The sequence below is a fragment of the Rhea pennata genome, chromosome 1 (assembly GCF_028389875.1).
Source record: "Rhea pennata isolate bPtePen1 chromosome 1, bPtePen1.pri, whole genome shotgun sequence".
NCBI classification, from domain to species: domain Eukaryota; kingdom Metazoa; phylum Chordata; class Aves; order Rheiformes; family Rheidae; genus Rhea; species Rhea pennata.
In genome coordinates, this window is record NC_084663.1 from 207188769 (window position 1) to 207210245 (window position 21477).

At 41.7% G+C, this 21477-nt stretch overlaps 1 protein-coding gene across 1 annotated transcript in view; it reads right to left on the minus strand.

The window, feature by feature from the left end:
* The window catches only part of TYR (tyrosinase), a 55809-nt gene that overhangs the window by 17159 nt on the left and 17173 nt on the right, over nucleotides 1–21477 (minus strand). The window contains exon 3 of the mRNA XM_062577999.1: nucleotides 16660–16807. Coding sequence (XP_062433983.1) covers nucleotides 16660–16807 — 148 coding nt within the window. The remainder of the gene's footprint in view (nucleotides 1–16659; nucleotides 16808–21477) is intronic.

A 21477-nucleotide genomic window follows, 5' to 3' on the forward strand; every position in this document is an offset into this window, starting at 1 on the left:
CTGGGAGAGCTGGCTAATATTCAAACATCACTTCCTCAAAGCTCAAGAGCAGTGCATCCCTATGAGGAAGAAGTGCGGCAAAAGGGGCAGGAGACCTGCATGGGTGAGCAAGGAGCTCTTGGCCAAATACAGACAGAAGAAGAAAATACACAGAACGTACTAGAGGGGACAGGCTACTTGGGAGAATTATAGGAATGCAGTCAGAGTAGGTAGAGATGCTGTGAGGAAGGCTAAGGCCCAGTTGGAATTGAGTCTTGCAAGGGATGTCAAGGACAACAGGAGGGGCTTCTTCAAATACATCAGCAGAAAGAGGAGGACTAGGGAAACTGTGGGCCTGCTCCTGAATGGGACAGGGGCCCTGGTGACAAGGGATACAGAGAAGGCAGAATTACTGAATGCCTTCTTTGCTTCAGCCTTCACTGCTAAGGGCAGCCCCCAGGAATCCTGTAGCCCGGACGTGAGGGAGAAAGTCTGGAGAAGGGAAGACTTTCCTTTGGTTGAGGAGTGTAGGATTAGAGACCTTCTGGGCAGGCTAGACATCCACAAATCCATGGGCCTGGATGGGATGCACCCATGGGTATCGAAGAAGCTGGTGGATGTTATTGCCAGGCCGCTCTCCGTCATCTTGGAAAGGTTCTGGAGAACTGGAGAGATGCCTGAGGACAGGAAGAAAGCCAGTGTCGCTCCAGACTTCAAGAAGGGCAAGAAGGAGGACGCAGGCAACTCTAGGCTGGTCAGCCTCACCTCCATCCCTGGAAAGGTGATGGAACAGCTCATTCTGGATGTCATCTCCAGGCATATGGAGGAGAAGAAGGTGATCAGGAGTAGTCAGCATGGATTCACTAAGGAGAGAGAAAGCCTGCTTAACCAATCTGATAGCCTTCTCTAATGGCATGACTGTCTGAGTGGATGTGGGGAGAGCAGTGGATGCTGTGTACCTTGACTTCAGCAAGGCTTTTGACACTGTCTCCCATCATATCCTCCTAGAGAAGCTCAGGATGTGTGGGTGAGACAAGGGGACAGTGAAGTGGATTGAGAACTGTCTGAAGGGCAGAGCTCAGAGGGTCGTCATCAGTGGCGTGGAGTCTACTTGGAGGCCTGTGGCTAGTGGAGTCCCCCAGGGATTAGTCCTAGGTCCCATCCTGTTCAACATCATCATCAGTGACCTGGATGAGGGGACAGAGTGCCTCCTTAGAAAGTTTGCGGATAATAGCAAGCTGGGAGGAGTGGCTGACACACCTGAGGGTTGTGCTGCCATTCAGAGAGACCTGGAGAGGCTGGATAGTTGGGTGGAGAGGAACCTCGTGAGGTTCAACACGGGCAAGTGCAGAGTGCTGCACCTAGGGAGAAATAACCCTAGGCACCAGTACAAGCTGGGGGCTGACCTTGTGGAGAGCAGCTCTGCAGAGAAGGACCTGGGAGTGCTGGTGGATGACAGATTGACCATCAGCCAGCAATGTGCCCTTGTGGCCAAGAAGGCCAATGGTCTCCTGGGGTGCATTGGGAAGAGTGTTGCAGCAGGTGGAGGGAGGTGATCCTGCCCCTCTATGCAGCCCTGGTGAGGCCTCATCTCGAGTCCTGTGTCCAGTTCTGGGCTCCCCAGGACAAGACACACATGGAGCTACCGGAGAGAGTCCAGCATAGGGCTACAAGCATGATCAGAGGGCTGGAGCATCTGCCCTATGAGGAACGGCTGCAAGAGCTGGGCCTGTTCAGCCTGGGGAAGAGAAGCCTGAGGGGGGATCTTATCAATGTGTACAAGTACCTGAAGGGAGGGTGTCAAGGGGACAGGGACAAACTCTTTTCAGTTGTCCTGTGTGACAGGACAAGAGGCAATGGGCAGAAATTGAAGCACAGGAAGTTCTGCCCGAGTGTGATGGGGAATTTCTTCCCTGTGAGAGTGACAGAGCACTGGACCAGGTTGCCCAGAGAGGTTGTGGAGTCTCCTTCTCTGGAGATCTTCAAGGCCCGCCTGGACACAACCCTGTCTCACATGCTCTAAGTGACCCTGCTTGAGCAGGGAGGTTGGACTAGCTGGTCTCCAGAGGTCCCTTCCAACCTTATTGATTCTGTGTGTGATGCTGCTTGTGTCCCCAGTGGGACAAGGACTTCAGTCTCCTCCTTATGCTGAAGGTTCATGATAACTTTATGTCTATATTGCTACAGATGATGTAGCCTTGCTTTCTTCTACCTTCTTGTTGTCATTTTCGTTGTGTTTGTACAGTCATAAAGAGTTGAGTAACCATTTTGTTTTAGAAACAAACCACCTCATTTCTTTTTATTTGTTCTGGGATAGCTGAGGTCAAATAAAAGCCCAGACCTGCTTCATTATGTTGTTGCATTAAAGCCAGTCCAACACAAGGGAGGCGCAGAAGTGAGCATCACCAGGCAGCAGCAAGAGCAGAGCAGGGCCGTTTCTTTTGATGGTGATGTACAAGGTTATGCTGACTTAAAGGAATGGTGAAACTGTGCCCTTTGCTTCTGGTTAGCTCGAGCCTGATAAATCCATGCCTCTGCCAAGCATGCACACAGGCAGTAGTAACAGTTCAGCTGCTAGATTATATCACTTTATCACATTCAAATATGTACCTATGTCACTACTTGCACCAGATTTGACATACAGACATTCATTTCAGATTTACAGTGTGAAAGTGAGGCTAGGTCAGGCATACGATGGTAGAAAGAAGGCAGAACAATATTCCTTAGAACTCATTTATACCATTTATTCCAATATCACGAGATGTGACACGCCTCTGTAAAAGAAATCTGACAAGTGAGATATATTTGCATTTGGAAAGAGAGGAGAATGGAAACAAACTGAGGAGGGCTGAAGCGCCAGTCCAAGGACTATGGCATAGTTATCATCACTTTAAAAGTTGGCACTGGTCACCTAATATTACAAAGTCACCTCAGGTAATTCGCATTCCAAGCATTTGGGAGAAACACTGATGTTTCTGACCTGGAAGAACTGAATGCTGAGGTTGTAAAGTCAAGGCACCGTACTGTTTGCCAATGTATGCGGTTATATTGCAGTCCTTTTTTTTTTTTTTTTTTTTTTTTTTTTTAAGTGGGCTAAGTACACTGTGGGGACTCTCAGACTCATTGCAAACAAATTGTGCTGGTCACAATGCAATGTCTCATTAAAAATTAAGACATTGCTCTCAATTATGAGAAACCCAGCCAAGATCTCCACAGCCATGTCTCCTCTGCTATCGAATCTGTCCTGGGGACTGCCCAGGGTTACAATGCTTGCTCTGTGTTCTGGTACTGGCTGTTGGGGAACTTCTAGACTTTTCCAGCCACTTCCATGCTACAGCATGTGTGGGGCAACCTTGGGCACAGCGCCTCTCCCATGAACCCCTGCAGTAACTCTCCAGCCACTCCAGTACAAGTCCCTGATACCTCTGCATCACTTACACTGTGTGACCCTGCTCTGCTACCCTTCATGTGGTGCCCTGTTTGACTTTCATCATTATCCTCCAGCACCACTGCAGAGCACAAGAAGAAAGAAGGGGGAATTGCATCATGCCTGACCTAGACCGCTGAGCTATTGCAGCCTTCCTCACAGCTCCTTCCACCACAAGGTAAGATGACAGTATCAGTGACAGCAGCTCTGGCTGTTTGCCTGAAAGTCCATGCCAAACTTGTCCCTTCTCCACTTTGATCAGCCTGTTGAAGAGTGCCAGCCAGGATAAGCTCTATCTCCAAGATATTTTCCCTACAGTGGGAGCAACCAGGCTGTATGACATTCCTTGCAAAGTGAACTTGGCTTTGACATGAGTATACACAGACACCAGGCGGGGATGGGTGTGTGACAGAGATCAGGGCTAGCTGGGTGTGTGATGTGGAGACTGTGAGTGAGCTGTCCATGCCTGCACCTGGAGAGTGATAAGACCATCCTGAGCCAGCCAAGACTGGTGAGAACACTGTTTCCAGTGTGCCCTGAGAAACTGGGAACAAGAGCCTGAGAGTGAGACAGCTCTTGTGGGTCTATGCTTCATCTTGCTCCCACCACAATACCAAGATTTTGGTGTTATGGCAAATTAGGATGGGGATGGTACTGGGACAGGCTGAGTGGAGAGAAAGACGGAAAACATAGAAAAAAGACAGGCTGGAATAGCAAGGTAACAAGGAGGTCCAATATCATCACAAATATGTTATTTGTGAATAAATATCACACTTACTAGCTATTCTACATTTGTGTGTCATTTACTCTGGCTGTGGGTAACACCATTGCATGCTCCAAAAAGATACCTGGCTGTGATGGTCTTTCTGGACTCAGAAAAAGGTGAGTAAAGGACTCACCAGTTTTGGTTATATATAGCAGCTAAGAACTGATCATAACCTTGTTGGCTCCACTCACACACAGGGCACTTGCTTACAAGTTTCTCTGCAACTGGCCACTGTGATTCTGGGATCTGATCTAAGTATTTCCTGGGACAATTTGGCTCTCCTATCAAGTTCAGGTCCCTTCCTACCTGACTATTTCTCATTCTATTCTTCTATATGTGTTGATATCCTGGACAAGGACAATTTTGGCTGCACGTTCGTCCAGAACCCGCATGTCTTGGTCTTGGTGAGCTGTAATGTCAAAGGGGATCAAGGACTGCTCAGCCCATGCTGAGTGTGCTTCACTGCTAGCAGTCAGGTATCATGTCCCCAAAGGTTATACAAAAGCCTCCTTATTGACCAGTGTGGAAAGAGCCAAAGAAATCCAGTGCTCAGTTTATCGAGGGTTTCCTTTCAAATATAAGCTATACTGCTTTGTTAGTTTATGTGATTAAAAGCTCAGCTCCACTAATGAAGGAGTATGGAGGAGCAGCAGAGGTGGAGGAACCCAAATATGAATACTCTTTTTCAGTGAAGGTCTGGCCTGGCATATTGTTCATCTTTACTCCACCTTCTTAAATAAGAAAATGATTTGCTTTCGTTGACCGGAGTGAACTAGACCACCTGCAATAGTGAGGGGCAATGCACAGGCAATATGAAGGACCTTGCTTATCTAACCAGACTGACATTGGCTGCAGGCTGCTTCCCAAAGGGCAGTCCTCTGGATGTGTCATAATAATGTGTACCATACTGACATCTTTAAACTCCCTATGAAAGTGTCACAGAACTGGAGAGCCACGTGGCATCTGAGGATCTCGGCACTGGCCTGCTTCACCATCCCACTGCAAGCATCTGCACTTCCTTCCACCTCTTTTGTTCTCATTTGTGGCAGGCCACAAACTGGGAGCTTGGAGAGAGACAGATAAAGGAAACAAAAGGAGGGAGAGAATACAGGCATAATCCAGCATGATCAATCCTATCTAAGAGACAACCAATGCTTCTTCCTTTGCTCAGTCTGACTCTATTGAAAGCTTCAAGGTTACTGTGATCACCTGGGATATGAGATATCTTCCCTTTAGTAACGTAATTTAGAACAGCTCCCCCCTTATCTGTAAAATGCCCTCAACATCCCTCTTGGATTAGGAGAAGAGAAAGGATCTTCAGCCGTTATAGCTGAAATTGTTTCTCTTTATGTCAAAAATTGAAGTAACCATAGCCAGCTGGAGAATATGTGGTTGAGTCTCTCCCTGCTACTCAGCATGCCCACATGGGTGCAGAGGGCAATGCACGTTCCAGTCACTGCTCCAATAATGTAGTGCTCTAACTGGTTTTCTTTTAGAATAAAACAGGTTGCAGCTCCTCCAACCTCTGCCGTGAGAAAAAGCTGCTTAGATACCCGAGTCCAGAAGAGAAACATAGCTGCTAGCAAAGTAGGAATAAGTGCTGTTCCTCTTGCAGAGAGAGCTGCTGAATGCCCAACTTCTCTTCCCCATTTACTGTGCTGACTCCCAGGAGTCATATTCCAAAATACCTAACTTTTCCCAGGAAACCCATACGGCTGCTTAGGGCTTTGATCCCACAGCAGGTAAGTAAGTCTGGGGCATGGCTGCTGTCCAACAAATCCTAACATACTGGGCAGCCTTCTAACTCAGTATTCCAGTCAATGAATCCGACTGAAAGATCCTCCTCCTCTCCCTTTTCAGGGACTTTCAGGGACTTTTCTCAGACTAATAAGTACTGAGTCCAGCCCATATTTGATCGGTTGCTGATGAATTACAATGTAAAGAACTTTATTCTTACTGGAGAAGGAGGGAATAGATAAGCACATCCCTCATTGTACTAATGGCAGGAGCTCAGCGTTGTAAGTTGTCTAGGAATTTGTGCAGAAAAATATGAATATAGTCTAAAGTGGGACTAGGTGGTTGCCTTATTGTAATCCAGTTATTGATAGAGTAAGCCAGCTGCTGCTGAAGCTTATTCTACACCTTTCCTAGAAAAAAGGGTGACTTAAGGTCAGGCTTAGCTGGGCTGAGATTCAGTCAGATATCTGATCTAAACTCTATCACTTTTCTTAGTTGAGTTAGGCTCAGCTTTATACCAGTGAAAGTCAGCAGTGCCTCTAGCTCCATGCAGGAGAAGGATTATAGTTCCTTAAAATAGCTGTCATAATGTGTGTTATTTCACCACTTACTGTCAAAGCAAGGCAATTTTTGGCTTTAAGCATTAATTTCTTATTCAGATTTATGTCCCTGATGTTCTCTGATACTGTAAAAATCAAGGTGTATATGAGGTGTGCCTCTGTCCTTTGTAAGTAAGGAACTACAAATGCAATGATGTGTTGCATGAAAAAGAGAGTTAACATTTGCTGGAGTGTGTTTCCTGCGTTAACTTTCTCAGGTTTGTCATTACCACAGTTTGCCGCTAGCAGAAAAACATCACTTGAAGTAAGAGATAGTACAAATGCCAATTGCTCCAAAGTTTAATAACTAGTTTTTCCTGAAGGGAAAGATAACAAGCAGATTAAAATGGACTGCCGTGGAGATAGCTGGACTGACTCTATCAAGCCCACTCCTGTGCTCTGTAACTCATTTCTTTTGAGACTGAGAGATTGTCATTGTTGAGGTTCACAAGGGCATGTAATATATAAATCACATCTACGGCTGCAAAGGGATAATTTCTTTTGATGAATAGAAGGCACCTACACGTGGGTGAGAAAAGTACCATGTTTTCTTGTGATTTTTTACAATTTGAACAATTATGGCAGCTATTATTGCAGAAGTGCTGCAGGAAGGAAATTCAGTGCTATACTGGCTGTCTGCATTAGAGTTTGTCTTGATCGCTGTGTCACAGAGAGAGCTTTCTCCTTCTCTAGCATTATAAGAATAAATGAAGACTAACAATATTACTCATGCCCATTTTCTGGGCAAAGTAACCTTTCCTTTTAAAAAACACTAATCACTTGCATAACAAGTAGTAGTGTGCAAAGCAATCCATTTTATAACTACATTCAGTGAACTAAAATCTTGCCATAACAGTGATGTGAAACATGCTCTTTAAATCAAACTATTTGAACTGAAGCTCCTATTTTATTGATTTTAAGAGCAGAATTGTCCATTACGAACATCTAACCTGAATAACGACATGGCAGGCGAGATTGCCAACTATTGTATTATGCATATATTCCACAAGATGTCTGTTTAACCTTCCTTTACCCATTCCCCTGAAACAAGGTGGATCTACAGCACTATAGGTTTTATATATGTATAATTAATACCAAGAAAGTTTCCCTCTGCAGACTGTTTCTTGTCTCTGTTTCCTTCTGCCTCTGATTCTGTACAGACTATCTGTGGATTGCCAATGTGCTTGCCTAAAGGAGTGTGGGTTAGTTAAGATGCATCTGCAACTTTAAGTGCACGAAACAGGCTTGGCCTTGCCTATCAGATGGGCAAAGCAGGAGGAGGGTTGCTGTAAACCTGTATTTCTTCCCTATCCATCTGTTCCTGGCCACCAGTGGGGACATGCTATGGGTTAGAGAGACCTGAGGTGTGATTCTCCGAGTCCCTTTGGGTGCTTGGGAATTGCCGTAGCAGGAACCCTAACTTCCTTACCAAAACAGGTGTAATAGCAGGTGTAATAGCCCAGCTTCAGTTTCTCAGCGTACAGTCTGCATTTCAGCCCCAGACACAAGGATATTAAAGGAGAGATACTGGGGAGCTGTGTTTCTCAGCAACCCCAACCTTCCCACTTACACTCTGTTTTCTATGGATATATTTATGTGGTATTTTGCAGTAGATGAGAACTCGCTCTACCCACATACTGAGCCCACTTTGAGTGAGTCAGCTCCTTCAAACAAGCTAAGTAGCTCTGGTGAACATGATACTAAGCCTAAGAGGTGAAGAGGGGATGGTTATCAGCTCCAGTTCAGGGCCCGCTGAGTGCAGCTACATGAGGGCTACATGAGAATGAGCAAGTTTGTGTCCTCCTGCAAAGAAATTTGTAGACATCCCCAAAGGAAAGCAAAATTAAAACAAATCCTTCTCTGCTATAATTTCTAAAATATTCTGTGCTCGAGTTTCCCACTTCTTCACTGCTGATCTGCTGTCTATCTCATACTTGGGGTAGGAGCCTGTGGGTACCAGTAAAGCTTGTGACCAATGTCTCTTCCAGCCTACCCTAAAATGAAATTGCTTGAGACTAGTTTCCCTTCTCTGATATTCTGCCTTGTAAAACAGTGCTGGATTCTGTGATTTGGTGGATCCTAACACAACAGCGGCCAGTGCAGAAGCAATTTTGTTACTCATCTGAGAAGAGCAAGAGCTGGGTTTCCCCACTGGCCAGCACATTCCCATGCTGCAGAGCCCACTGGTGGGAAGTACATCAGGCATACTTGTCAGAGCTCTCTTCTCAACGTGGGCTCTGTAATACATGCCAGGCAGGGAGAAAAAGTCTAACAAGCAACTGCCACCCGGGAGACTTTGCAAGAAAAGCAATTAATTTCCCTGAGGGCTTTGAAGATGGGGAAATAACTTTCCCAGCCTCAGTTTTACACACACAAGCAGGCACCATAAGCATTATGTATATTGTGAGTGTTTGTATTATAATAACCTTTGGAAACTTGAGTTTAGGTCAACCCTTTGTGTTAGGTATTGAGCATATATATATGTGTGTATATATATATATATATTTGGGATGGATTCGTCTGATCAAAACACAAATAGGTGTTTCAGCAGATGTGTTTATGGTTGAGCTAGTCATTAGTCTGCCTTTCCTGACTATATGTGGAGATCAAAAGCACAGGTCTGCACTGTGTAGCCCAAGAATAAAGCTTAGCCAAGGCTGGCTCTGTGTTTCCTTAGAGGGAAAGCTGCCTCTCTGATGCAGGCCTACATGTTTGTAGATAGTCAACGTGTTAAAAGGCAGTGTTAACAGGTAAACAGCTCCATGCTCATGCTGTCTTGCTGTGTTTCCAAGGTACAAGGTTGCCCCCTGCATTAGCACAGCACTTCTCTCTGAGAACCAGTGTAATCTCCTAAGCAGAGCTCTCCACTATTCATAGCCCTACAGGCATAACATTTTATTGGGGCTTCTTGGCATATTATGCAAATACCCCACAATGCTCATATTTACGTGCTTCTCCAACTGTCCTCGGCTTCCTGTTGCCTCCTCTGTCTACTTCTGAAGTGTTTTTTCTTTTTTCCCTCTTTACTGGTCTTGCACACATTCAGTATATGCCTGCAGTCCCACTAACACCATGCAGCCCTCACTGATGCCTCCCAACCCAACACTCACGTTTCTGCCCCACTGTGAGAACAGACCCCCTTTTGCGGGCAGTGGCACTTTATCTTCCAGATTTTTCATTCCAAAGGGCAACATAAAAGATATGGACATTTATCCTGAGTGCAAAATGACTGTCACGCCTACCAGCTTCCACAAGATTTCACCCAGCTGCTAGATATCAAAGAATATATTAGGAAATGCAAAAACTTATGGGGTAAGGTAGTATATGGGAGCATTAGGGGCTGTCCAGCTACATACTATCATCTCAACCCAGTTCTGGAAGCAGCATGGAATATTCTTAGGTCAGCAACACTTCCCAGGGCCTGGACTTTTAAAAATTGGTTATCCCAGTGATGTTCATACTTTGTCACAGTGCAGAGATCTTAACCGTGTTTCTCCCTCCTGACAGGGACAATTATGGAAAGAACTTCACCTCATTGACTGCACTTACGCAGGCACTTGGAAGGATATGGTGTAAGAAAGACTCTAAGCTGACATGATGTGGTAAGACTGTGGGTTTATGTTACTGTGGGAGGAAGTATATTGCTAATGCATCCTCTTGACCTGCCTTTATCTAACAGTTTTGATATGGCTCCAAGCCACTGTTCATTCAGTTCCAGAAAAATATGACTTTTAGCCTGGGTCATCATTTTTTTGCAAACATACCTCAAAAAAGCAATGAGCCTTGCTGTGCCCATATCAAGAGGGAAAATTAATCACACTCTGTGATTTATGTAGTGACTTCTCCATTTTTACACTGCTTTATTATTAATGGCAATGCTATTGCATTACAACCTCCATGCTAGCTGTGCTTAAGTCACTTGTTTCTGTGTGCCTATATTTTCCAAATACCAAATGGGGATAATACTTCCTTTGCCTCATGCTTTGTCTGTGTTGTCTCCAACTGGAGACAGTTCAAGGAAGGGAATGACTCTTATTTCATGTATTAAACAAGTCTGGAAAACCAGTGTTGCCTTACAAGAATTTCTAATGATCCTTTTTGAATGATTTCACTCAAAATGTTCCAAATTCTTGAAGCAAATAGTTTTGAGCTGCTAAAAAAAGTTCTTGTTTCCTGTCAACATTTCAAAACAAGAGAACAACTTGCTTTTTCTTGTGCCATTTTTTGTTTTTAAAAACCTGAGATGACATTTAAGAGAAAATGAAAATGTTCTGTTTCAAAAACACAGTAAAAATAAGAGGCTTTTATTTTGACATCTCCTGTGAGTGAAAATCAAATTTCTTCTTAGAATATTTTCCCACAAAATCACTTCTTGATGTAATGTTGACTTTTTTTTTTTTTTTTTTTTTTTTTTTTTTTTTTAAGGAGGAAATGAAAGAACTGGCAAGAGAATGAGTGTATTATTTCCACAAGGACTGAAAATGTCCATTCGGTTAAGTTAGTAGATGGGGTGTTGCTGGCATGCAAATCTGGGTGTGTAATTTTTGTTTTCTGATCTATTTTTAAACCGATTGCTCCATACATACTTTTCAATTTAACACTTCATTGGTAATCAATGTGATAAGTAACATTTCATTGTTAGAGTCTGGGGTAAGCTGGAGTCTAGCATTTCCTAATGCTCCCCGCTCCAGCCTGCCACTGAAGCAGGATGAGTTACTGCAGCATCCTGCAGAAGATTCTGCTGCAGCTGATGTTGCAGAACAGCCCAGAGACACTTGTCTCGATCAAGTAGAATTAGTGGCATTTTCATGGGGCTCTGAGGCTGATATCTAGGAGAGTTTCCTCTGCATCCGTTTGGAAGTGTTAGAGTGGCTGCAGGTGACAGTGTTTCCACTCCCTGCATGATATTATGCTTGATTTGGACTGCTTTTGGTGCAGTCTGCATGTGTGCACAGGTTTGCATGCATATACAAACACCTGAAGGCTTTTGTTTCCTTAGTGCAAGAAATTAGTCCTGTGTGGCAGTAAGTGAAGGAGTCACTACTGAACCCAGATCAACACAGGGCTGCCTGGGTGTCTCTCGTTATTGCCACTTCATTGAATTGCAAAAGAAGTAGTGGCTCTTTCCTGGTGCTCGCACTGGTTTAGCACCTTTGAGTCCTAGTCGGATGGTAAGAGTAATTATGCCAGGAGCTGCACAGACCAAAACACTTGGACAGTCCTTTCATCAAAGAAGTTATAATTTATACATGAGACAAAAAACAATAGATGGATACAGACAGGCGGGATGAGTACAAGGAAACAGTGCCTTGGGGCAGTACTGGGTAGCCTACAGAGCGGAGGTTTTAGCTTACCAACACCCCAGCTTTTCTGCAGGCATCACGACTAAGATAAGAATTGTGGATGTCTAGGGTGAGCAGTTCCCAACCAGGAGGAGCACGGAGAGACTTGTCTGAATGCTGAACAGATGTAAGACAGAGATTGACACTATAAACTTGTTGATGGGATGAGCGAATTCCATAGCAATAAATATGGAATGATTTGGGAATGGGCAGAGAAGGGCCTTGAAAGTAAAGACCAGCAGCTCAAGTCTGATATGACAAAGAGCAAACAAATGGTAGAAGGGTACAAACAGAGGGGAATACCGAGTCAGAGCACTCAGCTAATATAACACGTTTGCAGCAAAATTTTGAACTGCATGTTCATTAAGGCTGGAGAAAAAGGTGTATCACTTTCACAACCTGAAAAACCATTCTAGATGAACAAAAATCATCTAACAAGACTGAATCTTAGAGATGTTGTGTGGAAAGAGAATGAAAGTCTGTATCACACTGTGCATTTCTAGAAAATCATTAGTAAATTATTTGTACCAAAATCAGTGCCTCTGAAAGTCATCCATACTATTATAATAAACCCTATCCACTACTGCAGAGCACAGAAACTAGATTAGCATTGGTGCCCTGTTGTACTGGCTGCTAAAGAAGCATAAAATAGTATGGAGATCTCTAACAGCAATTAACAGCAATATATTTTCCTGGTTGCTATTTAGTTATTCTTGCTGTTTGTGAGGAGAAATGTTGGGTGGGATGCAAAAGAAAAGCTGAACGGAGAGAAAAAGTACAGAACAAGTGAGAAGAAAGATGGGAGAAACAAAAGACGGAGGTGCAGGGAGAGTCAGCTGAAGATCCTATGCGGTAATGGGGAAGGAGGAACTGGAAGAGTCAGCACAGAAGAAATAAATCCTTTTCAGAGCTCAGAAAACACCCTAGTGAGCTCTACTGTGACTGTAGGCTCTTGCTTTTGCAGCTGCTCCTTCCAGCTTGAGTGGGCTTACTCCTCCCTTGTTATTCCCTTGTGCTGACTGTAGAGCATATCTGAATGGCAAGAAATTTGCAATTAAGAGAAATGCTTCATGGAGCTAAAAAAGCTTTCTTTTTTGCTGAATATATATTTTGTTGAATCTGTGTGTTTTTTTTAAGCCGGTCAATTAACAATTAATAATTTTCAGGGTAGTCACCTGCTTTCCAGCATGGGGGTTTAATCTCTTGATCTGCTAGCTAGCAAACATGAGGTGAGGAACCTGATTTATCAAAGGAAAGCAATCCTGCCTGGAAGCGAAATCCTGCCAGGGAAACAACCCTGCCTGGGTACCCTGATACTTCTGCCCTACTGGAAGGGAATAGCCTGAGAAAAGGAGAGTTTTGGTGAGCAAATGCTTTCCTCTCCACCTGAAAGATCTTCTCAGATTCTCCTCTGTCCCATCCACCCTTTCCTTTTCCTGTGCATTAGGCCTGGTAGGTAATGCTGGGGTGAGCAGCAGATGGGAGCTGACTGTTGCTCCATTTGGAAGATAACTCCTAGCGTTTGGCTCACACCTGTCAGCAAATTCCATATACACTTGTTTATCCTCCTCTGTACCATATGTTTCTACATAAAATCAGTTCCAATGATCTATTGCCTTACTTCTATCACTCCTATTATGGTCGTAACTGAGCATTTCACAGTCGTTAATGCATTTACCCTGACAGCATCCCTGTTGCGTAGGCATTTAGTATCACCCACTTTGCAGATGGGTTAGCTGAAGCTCAGATCAACAGCTCCTCAAAAGTCTTTAGGTCTCTCTTTCTTGATTAAATCAACGGGAGGGAAATACACCTCCAGGAGACGTGAGTTTTGGAAAGCAAACTACATGCTCAGTTTCACACAAGAAATTCACAGTGGAGTGAGGAATCCCTCTTCTAAGTCCTGCACAGATGCTCAAAGCACTGAACCACTCTTGATTGTCTGACACAGAGCTGTTCACTGCCTTTGCAAGACCTGGCAGACCTGCAGTTGCCTGTCTCTAATCCTTTTCCACCCCTTGCCAACAAACTCCTGCCTTACAGCACTGCTGTCCTCACCAAGGCCTGGAGAGGATAGGCTAGTAGGCAGAACAGTTAGTTAGTTAAAGTACGTCAGTGTACCAATGCAGTGGTAAGCAATCAGTTCAAAAGTGCTTTGTCCAGACCAGAAGAGTTAGTATAGATTAAAAAAATAAAAAAGTTTCTTCTGCAGTAAGACTGTTTCTCCCGTTATCCTCTGTTCTTTGTATGCTTGCTTGCCTCTCAGAAAAGAACTTCTCAGCCCTTCAGATTTAAAGTCTATGTAGGAGAGGAACAGTTTTTTTAAATGTACTGTACTTACCTATCAGTCACCTACTTATTAATTATAACTAAAAGCATGATTAATCTGTCATGGATAAGGCTGCTAAGTAACCCTAATCATGCTAATGCACTTCTGTCACTTATACAAAAGGCAGCATTATTATCAGTTTTTACATCCATGTGTGCTAAGGCCCATATACACAGCAGCTACAAATCACTGGTAAAATTCTGCCACAGATGGGATGAGGCTGCATCATGGCTTTCTGCACTGTCCGCACAGTGCCTGTGCAGTGATTTGTTTCCTCTATATCAGTAGAATATAATAACATTATCTGTTGCAGATAGTTGTGCCTTCTAAATGGATAACAATTACAGTTATGAAAAGCATTTCCAGAGGCTCATAACAACTGCAACTGAAATTTCTCTGTGGGAGGGGTCAGCATGAAGACCAAGGTACTACTTAAACCCTGCACTGAGTGGGAGTTAAGAGATGCGTAGGTCTTATACAAGTGTGACTATCTAAGGAAAAGAGTGTCGTTTTGATATTACAAAGCATAATGCTTTTCCTTCAGTGTGCCTTTTCTCTAAATGTTCAAACGATCCAGTTTTTTATAACATAGACACTGGAAAGTTAATTTCCAGGTGCCAGACTTGAAATAAGTAACCACACTTGAAACCCTTGTGTGTCCATCCTGCTAAGCAGTTAAAAGGTGGATATGCTAAACTGCAGCCAAGATACATTGTTTGACTTTTAAAATGTTCTGAAAAAAGCTATTCACAGAGAAGAGCTCCAAAACTGACACCTCCAAAGACTAATTATACCATACAGCAATAGGAACAAAAGATAGATAGGTCATCTTTCGAAGGAACCATCATACTGATGCTGGGTGACCTGCTTAGATTGATGCCCTGTTTTTAGATGGGCAAAGTATGAAGAACACAACTATTAGGCTCATTGAATATATAAACTGAGGATAAAAAGACCCAGCTTGTCTTTCATACCTACTGCTATCTTCTATATGAATGTTTTAGTGTGAACTGCCTGAGATTAAAGAACATCATTGCAAGATGATGTCTTCAGGATGTAATCTGCATCCCTACTGTTCTGCATGCCTCAATGACTAAGTAAAGAAACCATTTTCTTTTCCATCTGAATAAGCTCCTTGCTGTATGCAAGCTAGGTCTCACTCAGTAGGTTTCCAGACATACAAATGTATGAAAGAATCAACCAAGTTTTTGTTGGGAGATAGTTCTTTCCTGGATATGAATTTCTCCAAAGCTCAAGGCACCCAATTTTCTAACATAGATAGTCAACTGAGTGACTTGATAAAAGAGCAGGATGAGTCGAAAAGGAAGATTTGAACAGATCAATCTTTCAGACATATAGGAATCTTTCTGAGAGGGAATGGCACCAATTTTTGAAAGAGTTGAATATTTTTATTTACAAAAAAAAAAAAAAAAAAAAACCCTCAAAACAAAAAAAACTCTACTTTCCTAGGGCTAGATCCTGGACTGGTGTTGGTTTGACTTACTTTTTTTTTACTGAAATTGAATTATGTCTTTTAAACTGAAAAGTCTGCTGCTGCCTTCCCAGGTCTGCAGACAGGGTAAAGGTGAAGCATAAAAGCACCAGACAAGAAACTGTTCCTTTTTATTATTAGTGTTCAAAACTGTTTGGGCAGCAACTGGCTTAGAAAAATCTAGTGAATTTCAACATAACTTTGAAGTGTTGTATGTATGATTTTGCAGTCTTTTAGCTAACTTTCTTCTTTATTGCTCTTTAGTCTTCACAGTTTTGCATACATAGTAAATTGTTGTAGCCATTCACATATATTATAGAGGTATATAGAAAATTTTAAGACCACTATTAAATCTTGGGATGCAGTTCTATGCCTTAGCATAACAATTTCCTTCTCTTTTTGCAGAACTGCACTCCCCTACTCTTTCTTATTAATAAACATGACATCCCTCTGTTTGCTTTCCTCTCCATCTGCACAGCTGTAGTCTTTTATTCCAGCAAGAGAGAGTCACAATTTTGTTTGTCACACTGATATACGAATTTTTACTTCTTTATTTATGGATAGCACACTAGAATTTTCCTTATGGAAGAGAAATTAAAACAGCACTGACATTTGAAATGTAAAGGAATTACTCCAGCTGATTATAGTTTTGTTAAAATGAGTCACACACTTTTGGTCCAAACTCCTTGACATACACTTCCATATATATTAATCACTATGACATCATCGAAAAATAATTTTTACCTTGGTAATAAAGGCTACATGCTTTTGTCAATTTTTCAAATGACATTTAATCCAGTGAACATTCAGGCAGGTTAGGAAAGTTATAACACACTTGCTCTCAAGCAGCAGCAGAGCTCAATTCTACATGTTTGAAAATACTCTGTGTGTCTTGGCATGTACAGTATTTGCAATTTTGATATATAGGTGAAAAGTGCTCTGTAAAAACAGAAAACAAATCAGGTTTACCAAGAAGAATGAAACTCACCTATCAACAAAGGCATGGTGCAGTACAAAGACAGGATCGTTTGCAGAGCCTTGTACTTGGGACATGGAGCCATTCATATAGATGTGAAGCGCATTATGCAAACCGCTCTGAGATATGTTCGATATTGCAGTGCGTGGATCAGCAAAGCCTGTATGTTGAAAGGGAAATCATACGCTGATATGACAATGTGTATAATTCTTTTTCCAGTAAAACTCACGATCAAAGTGTTTACTTTCTCTTCATTCATGTTCAACTGCTAAGACAAGAGCTGAGGAAAACATGTAAAAAAGTTTTAAAAATTCCTTTGTTTTTAAGTGTTTAAAAATGTTAAATATTTAAATGTTTTAAAAACATTTCAAAGGTATAGCAAAGACGAAATCAGAATAAGCTAAATTAAAACTCCTTCCGTGTAGCTAATGCAGCATGTCAGCAAATGTACTACTTCATTGCTTTATATTGTTAAATTTCTTTGTCCATTGTGTCTAGCTTTTAGAAGGCAACTTAATCTCTGAAGACATTTATGCATATACATTTATTCACATTGAGTAAATTTACTCACTTTGTTTTCACTTTTTGATCTCTATACTTACAGGTTCTTAGGATAAAACAGGCTATTGTACCTCATCATATACTCAAACAATGATCATCTTTAATATCGTTTAATATTGTTTGTCTTTACAGAACATATTCTTTCACTGATAGGAGGCACCAGAGTATAAATTTTGGTCTTACAAAAGTAATTGGTAAATAGTTGATTGGATGATCCTTGCAGCATGAAAATCTGTGGATTAACATTATTTTCAAGATTACTTTGAATGCAGGCTTTGAGAGAAGGCCACACAGACCAACCCAAAGTGGGAAATACTGGGAGTTTCTCCATCAGCTTCTGTCTTGGTAGCCTGCTCACACCTCAGCTCTGATGTGGGTTGCCCTTCTCAGCTTCCTCACAGCAAAGCTTCCTCCCTACTTGCCAGGACTCCAAACAAAAATCAACTTGATCTTGTCCAAGGCTTCTCTGGGAATCTCCAGGAAAATAAAAGCAGAAGTGTATGTTGTCCACCCAATCTATTTTTGAAACTGATGTTAGACCTGCTGTTTAACCTAGACTCTATCACGTCTCTTGACATACTGATTTGGTTCTTAAAGCAGTCTGTTTCTCAGTATTTCTGTAAGCTGTAGGGTGGGGAAACATAGTGAATAGACATTAAAACATATTTACAAATTATAATTAAATAAAAAGGACTATTAAAACTGTTCTGATCCTCAGCGCTTTCCCAAAATGGTTGCAGTTTGTCAAGATTGTAAGGCAGTGAAAAGAGAGATCTTAGCTCTTCTCTTTGAGAAAAGTCTCACACACTTTGAACACCTGTTTTATTTACTTATTTGGACCAAGAAGTAGTATTTTAATCTGGACCAGCAGTATGTTTTTTAAGCAAATCTCACAACAGTCCAACTGTTTCATGCTGTGTCTCATGTCAGAGGGCAATTTCTGACTTTGCAAGATGGATTCTTTTGGATGAAGCCTGACATGTGCCTGCCAGCCATTGATGTTTGTTTAGTTCCCGGTGTTTAATTCCCAGGACAAAACTAGGACTGGTCCAAAATTATCCCTTCTTCCCCAAAAGAAATATATATAATGAGGAAATCATATTCACAGTTCAAATTGTTTTGCTGTTCAGGTTTTCTCCTCCTGGGCTTCATTAAGTATTAATTGAAACCTGATCACAGATACCTTATGAGTAGAGTCATACTCTGTCAACTTGAAAATACGAGTTTTAGACCCCACTGTGAATCTGATCTGCTGGATGAAATCATTTAATCTCTTTGTGCTTTTATATTCTATCATCAAGCTTTTTCCTGTCTATTAATCTCTTCAAAGGAGGGGAAAACTTCTGTCATAAAAAGATGCTAATTATAAAGGGGATCATACCATAGCTGTGGCACCTAGGAAGCAATATATCATAGTAACTACCCATATTTCCAATTGTAATATTATGATAAAGATTTTTGAGGTATTCAAGGGAAGCTAGAGAAGAAAATAGAGCATCAGGAGAGCTGGAGCAAATAGCATTGGCTTGTAATGAAAATTGTAAGACTTCTGGGGGTGTGAGTCTTGATTTAGGGGAGAAAGAGAAGCACGTTGATGCCTACAGATAGTTGAAGGTTTGGATCAGATAAGGAGCAGGATTGTCGAAGATGCTGCCTGGTGACATAAATAGCCATGGCTGAAGATCTCACAGCAAAAATCTTGCCCACAGAAACTTTCCTGATGGTGAATGTTATATTATCAAGCTGTCACTCAGAGGAAACAGCAAAATAAAGTATTTCCAAATGTACTGTATAGAATGATGTGCATTGACAATCAGGCAATAACTCACAGGAACTGATTGTAGCAATTTTGGTCTTCTTTGTCGATGGCCACAGCTGGTGATTCTTGGAATCAGCTATATAGAAAGACCCCCTACCATAAAATCCCTGTGAATATTAGCTGAAAAATATTTAATTGTATTTCATTATAATCTAATTATTTCACTTATATTCAGCTGAAGTATCAGTATGATGAAGGGAGGATAGAACTTTGTATAATCTAGGCTAAAAGCTAGATTTTTTTACATCAGATTTGGAATGCTGCTTAAGATTTCTTACTGTGCTGTAAACACTTGATCTAATAATTTAGAAGGGATATTCAGAGCACTTCTTTTGGCTCTGGGCAACTTTTTATGGAACATCTGCCCATGAGTAATTTCAATGATCAAAAGCTCTGTAATAGGAACAGCATTGGCACTCCCATCCCCCTCTCACCAATTAATTGGGAGGCATTTAATCGGTGACAAAGGTGAGAACATGTTTAAGCACATGCTAAATACATATGAAGATCTAATATATAGTTTCTTGCTATAGAAACTCTATATCAGTAGTAAAGCTAGCAGGGATAAAACCATAATGCAATATTACTTTATTTATTTTATTAGCCTGGGCCTTATTCTGGTTTCGTCCGAATTCTTTTCTCTCAGAAGAGAATTTCTCTCTTCCTAAAAGGCAGAACAATCACTTATTCAGGGTGTCACTCTATGAGATGGGATAAAGCCAATTAAAGAGAACATGAGAGGGACAGAATATTTTTTTCAGCATGGGAAATTTTGCTGAGGTGGCTGTGGTGAATTCCCTTCTCCTGCAAATGTAAGGCTCCAGATCTACAAGATTTTCAGCTGGTGAGCTGAAGTAACAACTCCTTGCCTCTAGAAAGGGGAAGCTCCACTTCCTTCTCCTGGCTTGCTCCGCGCTGTTGCTCTCCTTTGTATTAAATGCTGCTTGTCAGGCTTTCTGTGAGCTGATTTAACTCTCTAATTTGGCAGAAAACAGATTTTTTTTTCTTCTTCTCCAGGCTGCTGAGGTACGTTATCTCATGAAATAATAAGATGAGCCCCAGAACTGGTACCAAAAAAAGGGGGAGAGTGACTGACTGGAGGATGGAGATGATAGCACAGAGCAGCAGGACTGTCCCTGATGGCAGTGAGCTGTTGAATTATCTGGCCAGCACAGGAAACTGTATCATTCAGACATCCTTTTAAACCTTCATTTGATTACAGTGTACTAGAGACAGTCATTAGGGCATAGATCTTACATCATGGAGGCGAATGAAAGTTTTGCCAATGATTTCAATGAGAGACAAATCATATTTTTAAGGCATCATAAACCTGATCCTACTCATGCTGATAGCACTATAAATCAATGAAAGGAATTCAGCAAAGCTGAACTAGCTTTGCTGGAGCCAGGGCAAATTAAATCACATAAGGATCTAGCCCAACCTTTACTACAGGAGAAGCTAATGATACCATCCACAATTAAAGCTGCCTGACACTTTTTAGGACAATTCATAGGTGGTTCTCATTAAACATGCAGTTGGGTCAGGTGAATATCTTTTAATAAAGAGTATTTAATTATATTGACTGAGGTTTTGCAGTCTAGCAACAGAAGCAAGAGAAGTCCATGTACAACGAACTGGGCACAGAGCTGTATGCATTAGAAATGAGTAGTGTTTTTCTCCAATTCTCATTTGCCAGTGAATGAAGGGCAGCAAGTGTTGATCTGATCCCAGAGGAGATGCAGAGCTCAGAGAGTGTTTTCGGTGTTTGGTGCCGCAGTAAAGGAGGAACAATTCCAATAAGTCTCCCTCCTCTGATCATTTTAGTGGACTGCTTAATGTCCATGCTTATTATTATAACATTATTATGTTAACCTATTTATTATAACCTCTTTATAACAGCTTTGCAGGCTTTTCTAGCTGCATAGTTGTTTTTCTTATACGATAAAATTTAGTTTTGCATGACTTTCTAGGCATATGGTCTGGACAGCAGTGACTTGCAAGGCCAAATTGTGCTTTGCATGTTGAATGTCTAAGTTCATCTGACTGTTATACTTACTCTCGGTCTCTGTAGAAATGATTTTTCTTTAATAAGCATTCCATATTATAGAAAAGTCAAGTCAGATGCATCTACTTTAAAATAGAAAGGAGGAGAAAATATAACATTTTTAAAGCCATATCCTCACAGGCAGGTCTTTGAAGTTAGTAATGTTCTTCTGGCTTATGCTGGTGGAGTTTTTTTGCCCTTGGCAATCTTCTAGGAAACTTTTCAGGGTTAAATCTTACATATTTTCTCCAGTTATTACTGTAATCTTGCTACAGTGAAGCAGCTGCAAGAGCTGCAGAATTTGGCCTAGGAGGCTGTAATAAATGGAAGTTTATGATTATCTAATTTAGACTATGTCACCATCCATTTTTTCTTAAAATGATGCTTATACACACTGGTTTGGACT